The sequence below is a fragment of the Apteryx rowi genome, unplaced genomic scaffold (genome assembly GCF_003343035.1).
Source record: "Apteryx rowi isolate R43461 unplaced genomic scaffold, aptRow1 scaffold_400, whole genome shotgun sequence".
NCBI classification, from domain to species: Eukaryota; Metazoa; Chordata; class Aves; order Apterygiformes; family Apterygidae; genus Apteryx; species Apteryx rowi.
This window is the reverse complement of record NW_020450531.1, coordinates 352,085-364,896: the sequence shown is the minus strand read 5'-3', so window position 1 is coordinate 364,896 and position 12,812 is coordinate 352,085. Positions and strand designations below refer to the sequence as shown.

Here is a 12,812-nt window from a genome sequence, read left to right as displayed (position 1 = left end):
GGTCCAAATAGCTAATAGATGGAAAAAGCACTTCATCCAGCATATCAAATATACCCCAATCATCTCTTCAGGACTGCAAAGACTTTTTTTTTAAAGTAAGGATAACAAAAGTCTAGTATATTTACACAAATCTACACAAGTATATCTACACAAATCTGCACAAGACCCTGGCAGTTGGCTCCCCAGTTCAGAAGCTCTTCACAGAACAATACATAGCCTAGATTTTGGAGTTCCACGTACAAGTTTGTTTAAAATCTGACCCACCAGCACAGCATCATCTGTCCCTTCCACAGATGTATAAACATTGTGATGAACACTTACAGATAGAAAAATCAGTTCTTAAACACCAGATGCACTATCGCTCTTTCTTTCAAGAATCAGAAAAAGACAACTCACAAATATTGAGCCCAAAAGTTAGATTAAAGGGGGGAAAAGAAAAAGCAATTTTGAAATATGCCAGGATTTCCAGACTATATCTCTACCTTTTTCAATACATGTCCAGCTTTCTCTTTCATTCATTCCATTTTTACTGAAATGACGACTGACCCACAGATAAATTCCAGGCTTCGCATACTACCCCTTCAGACTAGTTCTTACTCAAATTCTCTAGCTGAGGTTTTGTGCCAATGGAGAGAGGAGTCAGAGAGTGTTGTCAGTTACGGATACAAGCAGATATAGCTTTGCTACTCTACAGATTTAACTAACACTAACACCTCATTGCTTCCTTCCATTGCTCAGAACTTGCATTAACATTTACCAGGCAATTTGAGATTTGCTTCCTGTCAAAACAGATACAGTACTGCTTTAAAGACAGCTCTCCAGATCACATTAATATTTCTCCTCTTCAAGGCAGAGCATGACAGAACCAATATCAAGACACAAAACTTCAAAACCATAGCAGACAAAGTTAGTGGGCAACAGTTAAATATGTTTTTCTCCTTTCCCTGATAAAGATATCCCACACAGACCATCAAGCTTAATAGAAACAGAATAATCTTATGCCCTAAAGAAGCTTGCAGTCTAGATAGGTTCTTTAATCCTTTGTATACAGAATGTCAGAAATTTACTAACATTCATACCTGTTTTGTTGCAACGTGTCTCTGGAACATGCTGACATTAAAGAAGCATTCAGACATATTTGCTGAAGTCAGTGAAAGAGTGTTTTTGTAATTTATAACTCTAACACACAGCTATTTATCTGGAACAAAGTATGACTGTTTGATGCATATAAAAACAATAATGTTGCTAATTACTGAACAACCTGGTTACTAGTTAATACTTTGGATTAAAAATGTATTTTGTAATTGTAATAGAGAATTGAGCTCTTGAAGAAAACTAGCAATTCTGCATTACAAGCATCACAAAGCCCATTGCTCAACTCAAGCTTTCAATTCCAGCACTTGGATTACAGTTTAAATTTCTGAAGGGATGTATTTTATTTAGACCTTGGTTGCTCATGTTTAAGACATATACATGAGTCTCCAATTTCTATAAAACAGCAGTTAGACTCTAGAGGCTCCATCACATTTTTGCGTTATGATTTGTAAAGTTCAAGTGTCTGCTATATTTCATAAATCACCAATACCTTAACTGCACAATGAAGCTTAAAAAGTGTATTCTAGATGTCTCTCTTAGCAGAGTCTCATTCCATTTCACTGGCCTTCAACAATATAGTTTCTTTTGACTTCTAAATAAGATTCAGATTGGAACACAAGATTTTTCACCATTCATTTTATTATCAAGAAAGAAAAGAGTTATATAAACTAGACATATTTGGCAGACAGGTTAAACGACTTCTGAACTGTTAAGGCTCCCTGCTCCTCTCCTAGTTATTAAAAATCCATAAAGCTTGAACAAGATCTTAACTGAGTTTATTAGCAACAAGCATTTAGCTACCTCTCAGTACCTAGATGTCAAAGATCTAAGCCTCTGGAATGCTAGATGAGTATTTGCAGCTGTAGAAACTCCCATCTGAAGAAAATCAATGGGAAGTGGGGGGAAATGGACAAGTGTAGAGTCCCAAGTTAATCATCATTCAAGAGAAACTATTCTAGGTCTGAATTCTATCACTCTTATGGGCCTTCCCCCTTCCCCCCCCCCCCCAAAAGACACTGGACCACTATGATGTTAGACACTTGCCTTGAGTTCCTGCCCAAAAGGTCTTCAAAGAAACATTGATACAGTGCTCTTGCCTTTTTCCACAGGGTGAAAGAATTTTTTTGACATACCACATTAAGAAAAAACAGTTAAGAACTTCTAAAGTTGGTCTAGTCCTTGAGAAAAGTGGAACTGCAAGTGAACATAGGCATTCAAGCCAGATAGCATGACCGAATAAAGTAGGGTGCAGGTGTTCAGTATTGAGGAGCCCGCTATTCTAAATTTATATATTTCCTGAAAGATCTTGCATTTGGAAGACTTAGTTTAACCAGATACAGCAGCCAAGAGAAGAAGGGTTTCTGCATCAGTTACCCTAATATTAACTGTGATAGGATACCTATGAGTAAACATCTGCTCCAAGTCCTAGCCTTGTACAGTTCATGAAGAGATATATCAATCTGAGAAAAATGAGAATAGATTCCGATACTTGTCAAGTTCCTCAGCTTCAGCTAATTCTTCCCTCAAAAAAAAAAGATCCTCTAAAAGCTAAACATTCTGCTTAGATTTAATTTTGAAGAGATTTCAGAACAGTTCTTCACTGAGACTGAAAAAACACAATGATGTGATCACAACTTAGAGAACTCCTCACTGTCAATCACATTGTAATTTTTTTTTTAAGACAGAGTATGCCTTTCAATAGGAGATTGTTTTTAATGCTTTTTTCAAAACTGGACTTTAGCCAAAAACAGGTTTTACCCCACCTTTGGCACTGTCAATGAAACAAACTTCAGTATTTGAACAGATGATCAGTGTTTCTTTCCCCACCCTCTTTTACAAGTAGGGAGTGTACAGAGTTGATATTTCACTGAAGATTTTTAACTACACAAATTAAGGTTCAGCTTTGAAAGATGCTACATAATTGGAGGAGCTTACTGTATTCTGTAGTAGATACAAGATTGTACATAACCTACTGATTTTCTTAGCAATTCTTTTCAAACTCAGGGAGGATAATTGGCAAGCAATAAAATCTTTTGTCACATTAATCATTGATGCACAATATTTTTACATTATTTGTTTTGAGCAAACACTGCAGAATGTTACTAAAAAAATAGTACTTACTATTCCAGGACTAAAATCATCTCTGTTGCAGTTTCATAAACTTCATGCAAGTTAATGACCCAAAGGTTGCATTGTGCCAACTCAAGGACTGCAATTTCATGGATTATTTCCATCCGACAGTCTTGCCCTTTTCTTCTTTTTCTCATGAATTTTGCTGCAAACTCTCTTTCAGTCCCTTTCTGGATGCACTTCTTCACCACTGCAAATTTTCCTCTGAAATAAAAGAACAATTGCAAGTTCAAACATAAGTTGCTCAGTGAAAACTTAAGTACTGTGGCCCTTATAATTCAGTATTTCAGGAAGCTTGAACAAAATCACTGTTAGTGGGCACATTTAAAATATGTCCTAAATTTAGAAATTAGGAGCACCACAGCCTAGAATGCTCTTCAGTCATTTCCACCAAAAAATAAAGGCTTATCCATCAATTCAGGGAACCTAGGATTTCAGAAATATGGAACAAATAAGCTGTGCTCGTTAGCAAGATTAAGATATCCCCAAACCCTTGATAAAAAAACCCTTTTTTGAAAGCAAGGTGTACAAACAAACAATTCGCTCTTTATGTGAACACCTTACAATAATCTAAGTATTTGATGCTTTACTGCTTTCCAAAGTATCCCACCCTACTCAAGGCAACAACAATTAGCACTCTTACTGAATCATTTCTCAGTATCCTGTTCCACTTACTATGCAATATCCGGATGTTGCTCTGCAGAATGAAAAATAAACTTGTAGACTTTTCTGTGATTGCTGCTCAAACCAAAGCATTTCCCAAACCAATCTCCAGGAAACTACTGATATAAAAGTGTTGCCTCATTTTACAAAAAGCAAATAGAAGCACAAAACTTAGAGCCTCAAATAGCTACCAATTTCAGGTATCCTATTTAAAACACTACGATCTGCATTTTCAAAGGTGGCACATGGTATTTTCACATGCTATGCTTTCAGTGATAACAGCTACAGCTTTGATTGCTTAACAATTCTCAAAATACCTTATTCCTGGTCTCACTGTCTGAGCAAGGAACACAGTTCATCAAAAAAATAAGCAACTTGGCCAACACAAAGCATTCTAACAAGATTTCTATGACAATGTTAATATGAATGTGAACACACATAGCAGAACTAAGCATAGTGCTTAACACATTAATGAGTATCATCTTGGACAAAACATACGACTTGAGTTACACTGGGCCAGCAACCTAGCTAGAGTCATATTGTAGCGCTCAGCTCAGAACTCCTCTCCTATAACATTTTGGACTGAAGTGTCTGTTCTAAAATTTCTTGTAATAAAGTGCTCAGAGCCATCTGCCCACCTCAGTTCAGTTCATAAAGTATTGAGTATTAGAATGAAAATGTCTATTAATCTATCATTTAATACAGTTATGAATACTCATACTTTTAAGTATAGCAATCATTTTTTAATTCTGCCCATACAGGTATAATGTTTATCAAAACTGTACTTTTCTTTTTATGTGTAAAAGACTCTCATAAAGCTGCAGGAATAGCTTGGAAGGTCTTTATTGTAGTTCTTTTTATTTAACTTATTGTTGGATAGTCAAAACCAAAATAAGAGACCTCATCATGTTTGAAATAAAGCTACATGGGTTTTCCCTCTACTCCCTCCAAGCTGAAGTTTACAGAATTAACTCATTCAGCTCATGTCAAAATTCTTTCACTCTCACAGATCTTAACCCATTGGCAAGCTGCCTCCCATGAAATGTTAAAAAATGATTAAAGAAGTTGTAGTCAGTTGGCTTAAAATAGATATTTGTTTCAAAGTTATCCAGTCAAAACAAATTAAGTCAAATAAGCATTCACAAAGTGGGTATTTGGTATATGATCTCACTAAAATGATCTGACTTGTAACTACTGATATAGACACAGTTATTCCTCTAGGAATAATATGTTGCATAAGCACACATTATGTTCAACATTATAGATATTAGAACGGATCAGAGCCGAGTCCAGATATCTGTGAGGGCAGACACACAGTAACAATATGCTTTAAATGCCTTGAATCTAATTTTTTGGAGAAAGTTCTTAATTAACATTATAGGTGTTATGACAATATTATAGCTTTGCAAATGCAGGAAAATACTATTATGGCTTTGCAGTACCAGGAAGGTTTGGTCAAAAGATCAATAAAAAAATGCTTTAATCAATATGGAAGTTACCACAGAATACCATGAAAGGAAGAGTCACCCAAAGCCTTGAATAAAGGCTAACAAATTACTAGGTACCTGCTACAGATAAATCAAAAACCACGTTGGAAGAAATAAAAAATGTGTTCAGGAGGGACAGCTCATCAGGAAACATACAAATAGCCTGAAGACTATATGCTCCAGAGCCCAAAGAAAAAATGCTGTATGGTCAGTGTTTCTTTTAAGTAGAGTTCTGAGAAGCTTGCAGTCGCAACTACAAGTATAAACGCTTCTCCAGTATTGTCATCCTAACTGTGATAAAGAACAATCACGCTTATGTAGCCAGTGAAAAGGATCTTAAGTTACTCCAGATGGAGACCTACATCTGTATGACACATGTACAATACAAATTTATGCATTTATCAAGGTGTTACAATCCCTGCTGAAGCTGCATTTCTTTAGCAACAAAAGCAGATAAACTGCATGGAGAAAAAAGTCACATCTGTGTTGATAGAAAGAAAAAAAAAAAAAAAGAAAGAAAATCCAAGACCCTTTAACAGCAAGTTATTTTAATTCCTGGTGATACTAAACCTTTATACCAAAAATCTAGACCCGTGGGTTCAGCCTTTGTTTTTTTTTTCCTTAAGTGGTCTCTGAATGTCTGATTTCCCTCTGAATTTCTCCTTACTCCAGAGTCAAAAGCTTTTAATTCTAGCACCAGTGATGTGTCCACAAAAAGTAGTTTAGAAAAATTTAAAGTCTAAAATTAATACCGGTTTCAAGAAGCACACTTTCAAGTGTGTTTAAATCACAAGATCTACCTGGAAGCAAGTAAGTAGTCTAATGAGTACCATCACTGCTGATTCATCACATGTGAGTCACTATGGAAATAAAACAATATTCATGCAGCAGCAAGAAACAGTAAGAGACAGACACCACTGTGTGTGGCCACGCGTGTACTGTATAGCTGAGCTGGACAGAAGCCTGATACATGACATAATTAAAAGGGCAGGTTACACAAGCGTTCAGCTGGCTGACAAATATTAATTCTTAGTTGTTTAAGACTAAGAATCCTGCCCAGATTCTTGATGGCTACACCTATAATTAGAGCTATTACAGCTACTGTCTGCAGGACTCACCTTTTCTGAATATATCCCCCCATAAGATCAGAACTCGATAAACCTGATAAGCTTTATTAGTTATAAAGCTTATTACTATGCAGCTACCTAGGTTCCTGTCTGAGACAACTTCAGAGCTAAGATCCAAAGGTACCATCCACTGGACAATCAAAGCAGGAAGTTAAGCCAAGGGATACACTTGTAAATTTTTTTTTTAGTACACATAGCATAGTAGACGTAAGAAAACTTTGCATATACTTCATTGCTGCCTTTCTTAAAATACTTTTCTCAACTCCTTATAAAAAAGAAATCTGCTATTAAAAGTAGTATCAGACCACAGCATTGCTCATTTAACTGTATTAAGAACTACAGTGGGAATGTCACATTTAAGGAAGAACAATTTTGAAAAGATATATTTAATGTTCGTTCCCAAAGTTAAAAACTGATTACCGGACACCCAAACAACACAAACAAAATGCTTTCAGACAGGCATGAATAGGAAACCAGAAGTAGTTCTCAGTCTTCACAGCAGTCTTGTTCAAGAATTATGATTTAAGATAAATCATACGGGATTATGAAGAAGCTCAGTGTCATCTTTTTAGATTGTCAATAGAATCAGCATCAATTCATCTGGCATACAACACAGCTTAGAGAAAAAAATCTCAATCCAATCAAATATTGAGTCAGATAAGCAAGAACATTTATATCATACCAGTTAATTTTGGTTGTCATAGGCTCAGAAGGACAGAGAATTAACCTTACTTTAATGATTAAAGTGACCTACAAAGCATTTTGTAACCATAGCAAGTACAGAAATAACATCAACTCCTGTGAAGATATTTACTTTTTAGAAAGCTTAGAAGGCTTTTCTGAGATCCACAGAACTACACACAATTTATGACATAATTCATATTGGACATTTTGTCTAAAGTATGATGTCTTCGATTTCTACAAATTGAGATTGCTTCTGATCATCTGTAATTTACTCGCACAAATTTAGTCTCAAATGCTGGAACCAACTACTTGCAGCTCTCTTCATTTCCAACTCTATGCATTTACTTTCACTTTATTCCACAACTCTGTTTTACCCTAGCTGTGCTACTGCAAAGAACAGCTTAGAATAAAAATGGGATAGCGTATACACTCTTAGTGTTGCACAAAATTGTACAAGTATCTAATAGCAAATAAGATGCAAGTTAGAAAACTACTTGAGGAATAAGCAAGTTCATTATAGAGTTGGCAAAAAAAAAAAAAAAAACACTCCGCATGAGTTATCTGCACATGAAGCTACAGTCAGATCAGTAGTTGAAAAACTTCCTTAATACTCTGTTCAGTTCCTCAGCTGATTTAAATACTTCTAGTTTATAGCTCTGAATAAAGAATGAGATTGTCTGTTATAACCAAAAAAAAAGATGACAATGAACAGAATTGCACTTTGTAGAGCTTGTACATTTTGCCAGGAGTAGATTGCTGCATTCAGAGCTGATCATTTATGTCTGCCATTTATTATTTTCTGTACACAAATTATGAGCACCAATCTGGACACAGCTTGTTTACATCAACACTCTATACAGCAATACTCCATCAATACAATAAATACAATTACACTAGACACTTTATATAAGCTTTAGGTAATATAAATCAGTGATGAAAAATTTTCATTGGGGTTGTGTTTCTGGAAGATGGAGCTTAGGCATACAGAAGGTCCCATAAGTATACTCACAAGTATCCTTCAACTCTGTCACCACAAAAATATTAGAAATATTGTTTCTCATTTTACAGTAAAACTTTTGTTTGAATGCAGATGGTAAGGGGAACAGTCAACCAATCAATGCCTGCCTTGTCCTCTGCAAAGGTTATACTACTTCAATCTAACGTTGCTCAAGCTAGCACTTCTGTAGAAAAAACACAGAAGCCAGAATGAGTTGACCAGCAGCGGCATCCCTAAAATGCCCATCAGACATAAGTTTGATTTTAAACACCATGCAACCTGAAATGAAGATCTGTGTGGGAACATTCCAATTTCTGGACAATAAAGTTAGTAAGGCTGTGAAGACTAGCTCAAAACTTAATTTACTAAAACATTTAATTAAAAAAGCTATTTCCATGTTAGTTTAAGCAGCTTAAAATAATTTTTTCCAGAGTAGCCATTGTAACCAAGGTTTTAGTATTTTTCCTGAATTAATCTGTTTTTGCCTAGCAGTTGTATTTGGATAGACTTACAGATGTCTGTTCAGCTACAGAATCAGGCTGCAGTCTTTTGAAGCACATGAAGCACATAAAGCTTTACATTCTCAAAACAATTTTTTCCTGTGAGCAAAATGAATGAAGCCTGATCTCCTATGGCTTTGCATGCAAGTCTCTCCACTGACCATTATGACTAGGTTGCTCCCATGCTAACCTGTGACTCTTTCAGCAGTCCTTCCCCATGACTTTCACCTCAGTATGCCTTCATTGGCCAGTAGCCCCAGTACCTTCCTTCCCCACACTTCTAGGGCTACAATGCCCTCAATGTCTGCCCTCATTCCCTCCCTCTTCCCACCTCTTCCACACGTAAGTGACAAGGGAACACGGGACAAAGGCTCCAACTGCCATGGCCAGTTCCAACATACATAGGTGTTGACTGACTGAACTGGAGGCCAAAGAGCACATACCTGCTGAGTTCATGCAACTGCCTTGCTCTCAGCAACAGTACTAAATCTGCTTTCTTTTCTCTCCCAGCTACCAATTTTAAGCACAATTTATAGGAACAAAATTACTACCCAAAGTTCAACTTTTAAATTATTTCCTCAATTCTGAGAAAAGGGATGGACTACTAGAGACTGTATAAACTATTTCCTCAGCAAACCAGGCTACCAAATAGGAACTAAAATAGAGTATGTTGTGTGCACAAGAGCTGCTTTTTGTCTAAGACCTAACAAAAGTGTCATATCTGGTTGACAATCTGTCCAAGTCCTTTGTAAAGACAAACTCTACTCATAAGTAAAAACTTACGCACTTTACGAACAGATAAAAACAAAACAATTTCTAAGTGTACTTTCTCAATAAAACATGATACAACAAGACACTTAGAAGTGTTAGAGAGACTTTCCATTTCACCACCTTTGCTTTGTCACAATGAGCTAGCAAGAAACTTCTTTCATGGAAGTGCTTGTGCTGAAAAATCCACTGTTCATTACAGAAGTGTAGTAAGAACTCCTAAATATTCCAAATTATTGAGCTAAAAACAAGCACATACATTCAAATGTATAATTTTCTATATTTAAGAGAAGATACTGAAAAACATGTGAAGTTGAGAGAGAAAAAGGCAGTCCGAACCAAAATATACGCAATGCTTGCAAAACACAAGGCAAACATTTAGAACAGAAAACTTATTTTAACATAACTGTAGGTACAGAATTGTAACCATCATGTGAAGATCACCTTCATATACAGTTTTGGTCAAGAACAACTCCATACAGAAAGCCATATTAAGATTTCCTTGTTCAACCTACAAAATGAGATTTGCTGTAGTACAAATTGCTGTTCACAGTGTAGAAGCAATCATTTTGGTTGTAGTTTTGTGCACCCAAAGGGACCGCTACCTTCATCTGATATTCATTGGCCTAGTCAAAAAATAACACCCAGCTTGTAATATAAGCTCTCACTCCATGGCAGAGCTACAAAGTATTTTTTGAAAAGTCACCTGAGCTTTGAATTAAAAAAAAAAAAAAAAGAAAGAAATAATAAAAAAAACACGCACACCACCACTGAGCAGCAGCAATGCTAGCACATCCTGTGTTACATTGCTCCAGTGCTTACTTAACTGTTGCTTAGAATTTACGGTGTTCTCTAGCTTGCATTTATCTAGCTTCAGTTTGCAGGCCCTGGACATTGGGGTTACATCATACTAAAGAAAGCTTTCTCACTCTATGGGTTCTTTCTCCCACCTGTTTCTCAATGTGAATGCTCTAGGCTACTATGTTTAACCAAGTATTATTCTCTTAGTATAGCAGAGTTACTAAAGCGAGCATTAGGTTGACACCTAGACACCCCAGAAATTTGTTAGAGGTACTTATAGCAACTACACTTGCTCTGAAACTCTCCTCTTTCTCTCCAAAAGGTTATTTTTGCTGCCGCATAAACTCAGCTATACAGCTACCTTAACCTGCCAAAGAATGTAGATTAAAGAGTATATCTTGCAGTATATCTTGAGGTATATCACCTCATCTTTTTGATCTGAATGCTCTTTATCTAAAGGATATGAGAACCTGAGTAAGAGTACTGTCATTATTGTGAGAAGTGAGACTTTCAAAAAAAATATTGGTTTAGTGGTGCTGAAATTCCATGTACATAGTTTCTGAGATGCAAAATCTTTTAATGAGACTTTCTGCCTCAAACCTTGCTTGCTATCTGTGAGGTGTCTTTTTAAAATTGCACACTGATCAAACCTTAGCCGTGAGGCATTGCAGAATTGACTTTCAGAATTAGAATTCCTTAACTAACTTTTTAATTCTTTGAGAAGTTCCACCATTAAATTAAGCTTCAAGCATAYATGACCACGAACTAATCTCTCATATACTTGTTTTTCCCCATGTCAGAGTTTACAAAGTTCATGAAAAAACCTGGCAGGTCTCCACCTCCAATCCAAATCTCGAGCAGTATGCTGTACTCCACACTCGCTCCGGGGAAAGGGTGCAGTCCCTTCCCAGCTAGCTTAACAAGGCTGACAATGACTTGCTCAGTAGAAGTAAGGGCACTCGGCCGCGGCCCACAGGAGTACAGCCGTGCTGACAGCTGGCACCCAGCACCCCGTCTAGCTAAGCCAACTACTGCCCAGCCAGCGCGACGGGCATTTCCCTGGAGCTGACCCACAGCAGGGCGAGGCCAGGAGAGGACGCCGCTAACCATGGCCCTAGCACGGCAGGGACACTTCTCCTCCCCCCCTCCCACTACCATCGAGTTCTGCTCAAGGCTACGGTGACTCAAGCTGGGCAGGGGAGGAAGGGGAAGCAGGTGAAAGCGCTTGGTGACGGCCTGCCTCGCAACTTACCGCGGCAGGCGGTGCGCGTCCGCTGTAGAGCGGCAGCCGGAGCGGGCAGAGAAAGGGAAAGAAACGCAGGGCAGGGCAGAGCGGAGCGGAGGCACCAACTTCGGCGCCAACTCCCCCCCTCAGCTGGGCGGCAGGCTTGGGGCGGCACTGCTCCACACGCCGCGGCACGGCCGGCGGCACTCACGGCGCAGACACCGGGACTCAGAGCAGGCGTGGGCAGAGGGGATGGAGCCGGCGGCGGCCACCTCCCCCCAGCCCCCTTCCCCACATGCGCTCCACCCCAACAGCGGGGTCGCAGCACACTCACCTGCCGAGCTCCCGGCCGGGGCTGAGGCTGTAGCGCTCCTGGAAGGGCTCGGTGCGGATGGGCGTGCGGATCTCGGTCAGGAGGCCGCCTCGCCGCCGGCCGCGGCCGGGAGCGGGCTGGGGCTGGGGTAGCGGCGGCGGCCGCTGCGGCCGCTCATCGCGGGAGCGGCTCGGCGGCGGCTTCTCCTCGGGGCTCATGGCGCGGAGCTTTCCCCCTTTCGTGGTGGGACAGCTTCCCCTAGTCTTCCTTCTCCCTCCTCCTCCTGCGCTGCCGCCGCCGCCCGAGCCCCGCTCCGCTCCGGCACGAGCTCCCTGCCGCCAGCGGCCGCCGCTGCTCGAGGAAGGCGGCAGGCAGCACGCGCCGCACCGAGCAGGCGGAGGGGCGGGGCCTCGCGCGCCGGCCCCGCCCCTTAGCCCGCACCTTGGTGGGTGGGAGAGGGGGGAGGGGGCGGGGCGCCGCGCGGCGCCCGAAGGGACGGTTGGGCAGCGCCACCTGCTGGGGCGGCGCCCGCGCCGCGCCGCGCGGCTGTGACGGTTGGAAGGGAGGAGGACGGCGACGGCGACGGCGACGGCGGCGGCGGGCGCCGTTTAGCAAGTAAAAGCCGAGGGCTGAGGTTTTCGGGCCACCGTTTCCTCGGTGCTTTTCGCCTCGCGCTGGTCAAGCGTCTCGCGCACCTGTGCAGGGAGCGGTCGTGGTGAGGCGAGAGCCCAAAGATTTTGGAGCCCAAAGGTTGGAAGGCGGCCCCCGACTCCAACACGGGAGCGAAATAAACCCCTGCCAAAAAGTCACGAGATTTAAATACTAATGAAGTTGAGATAAGTATTTGACTTCTGGGTTTTTGGCTGGGGAGGCAGCACTGTTTAGAGTTTTCTTCGTATCTGCTTAACTGAGGAGCTCAATTTTTAAGCGCTCACGTGTTTTCTGAGGGAAGACACAGGAAGAAGGCGAAGCCTGAGGTAAAACCGCAAGACCTGGTCACAAAGCACCTGCCCTTGTGGGGA

The 12,812-nt window shown here is 40.3% G+C and overlaps 1 protein-coding gene across 2 annotated transcripts in view; it reads right to left on the bottom strand.

Moving 5' to 3' along the window:
• The window catches only part of STK17A (serine/threonine kinase 17a), a 30,711-nt gene extending 18,553 nt beyond the window's left edge, over positions 1-12,158 (bottom strand). For both annotated transcript variants that reach the window (XR_003255104.1, XM_026075288.1), the window contains exons 1-2: positions 11,812-12,158; positions 3,217-3,429 (exon numbers count right to left, since the gene is read on the bottom strand). Coding sequence is in view for 1 of the 2 variants with exons in the window: in XM_026075288.1 (XP_025931073.1) it covers positions 3,217-3,429; positions 11,812-12,008 (410 nt within the window). In the remaining variant the exon portion in view is untranslated. The remainder of the gene's footprint in view (positions 1-3,216; positions 3,430-11,811) is intronic.
• Between the last annotated feature and the right edge of the window lie 654 nt (positions 12,159-12,812).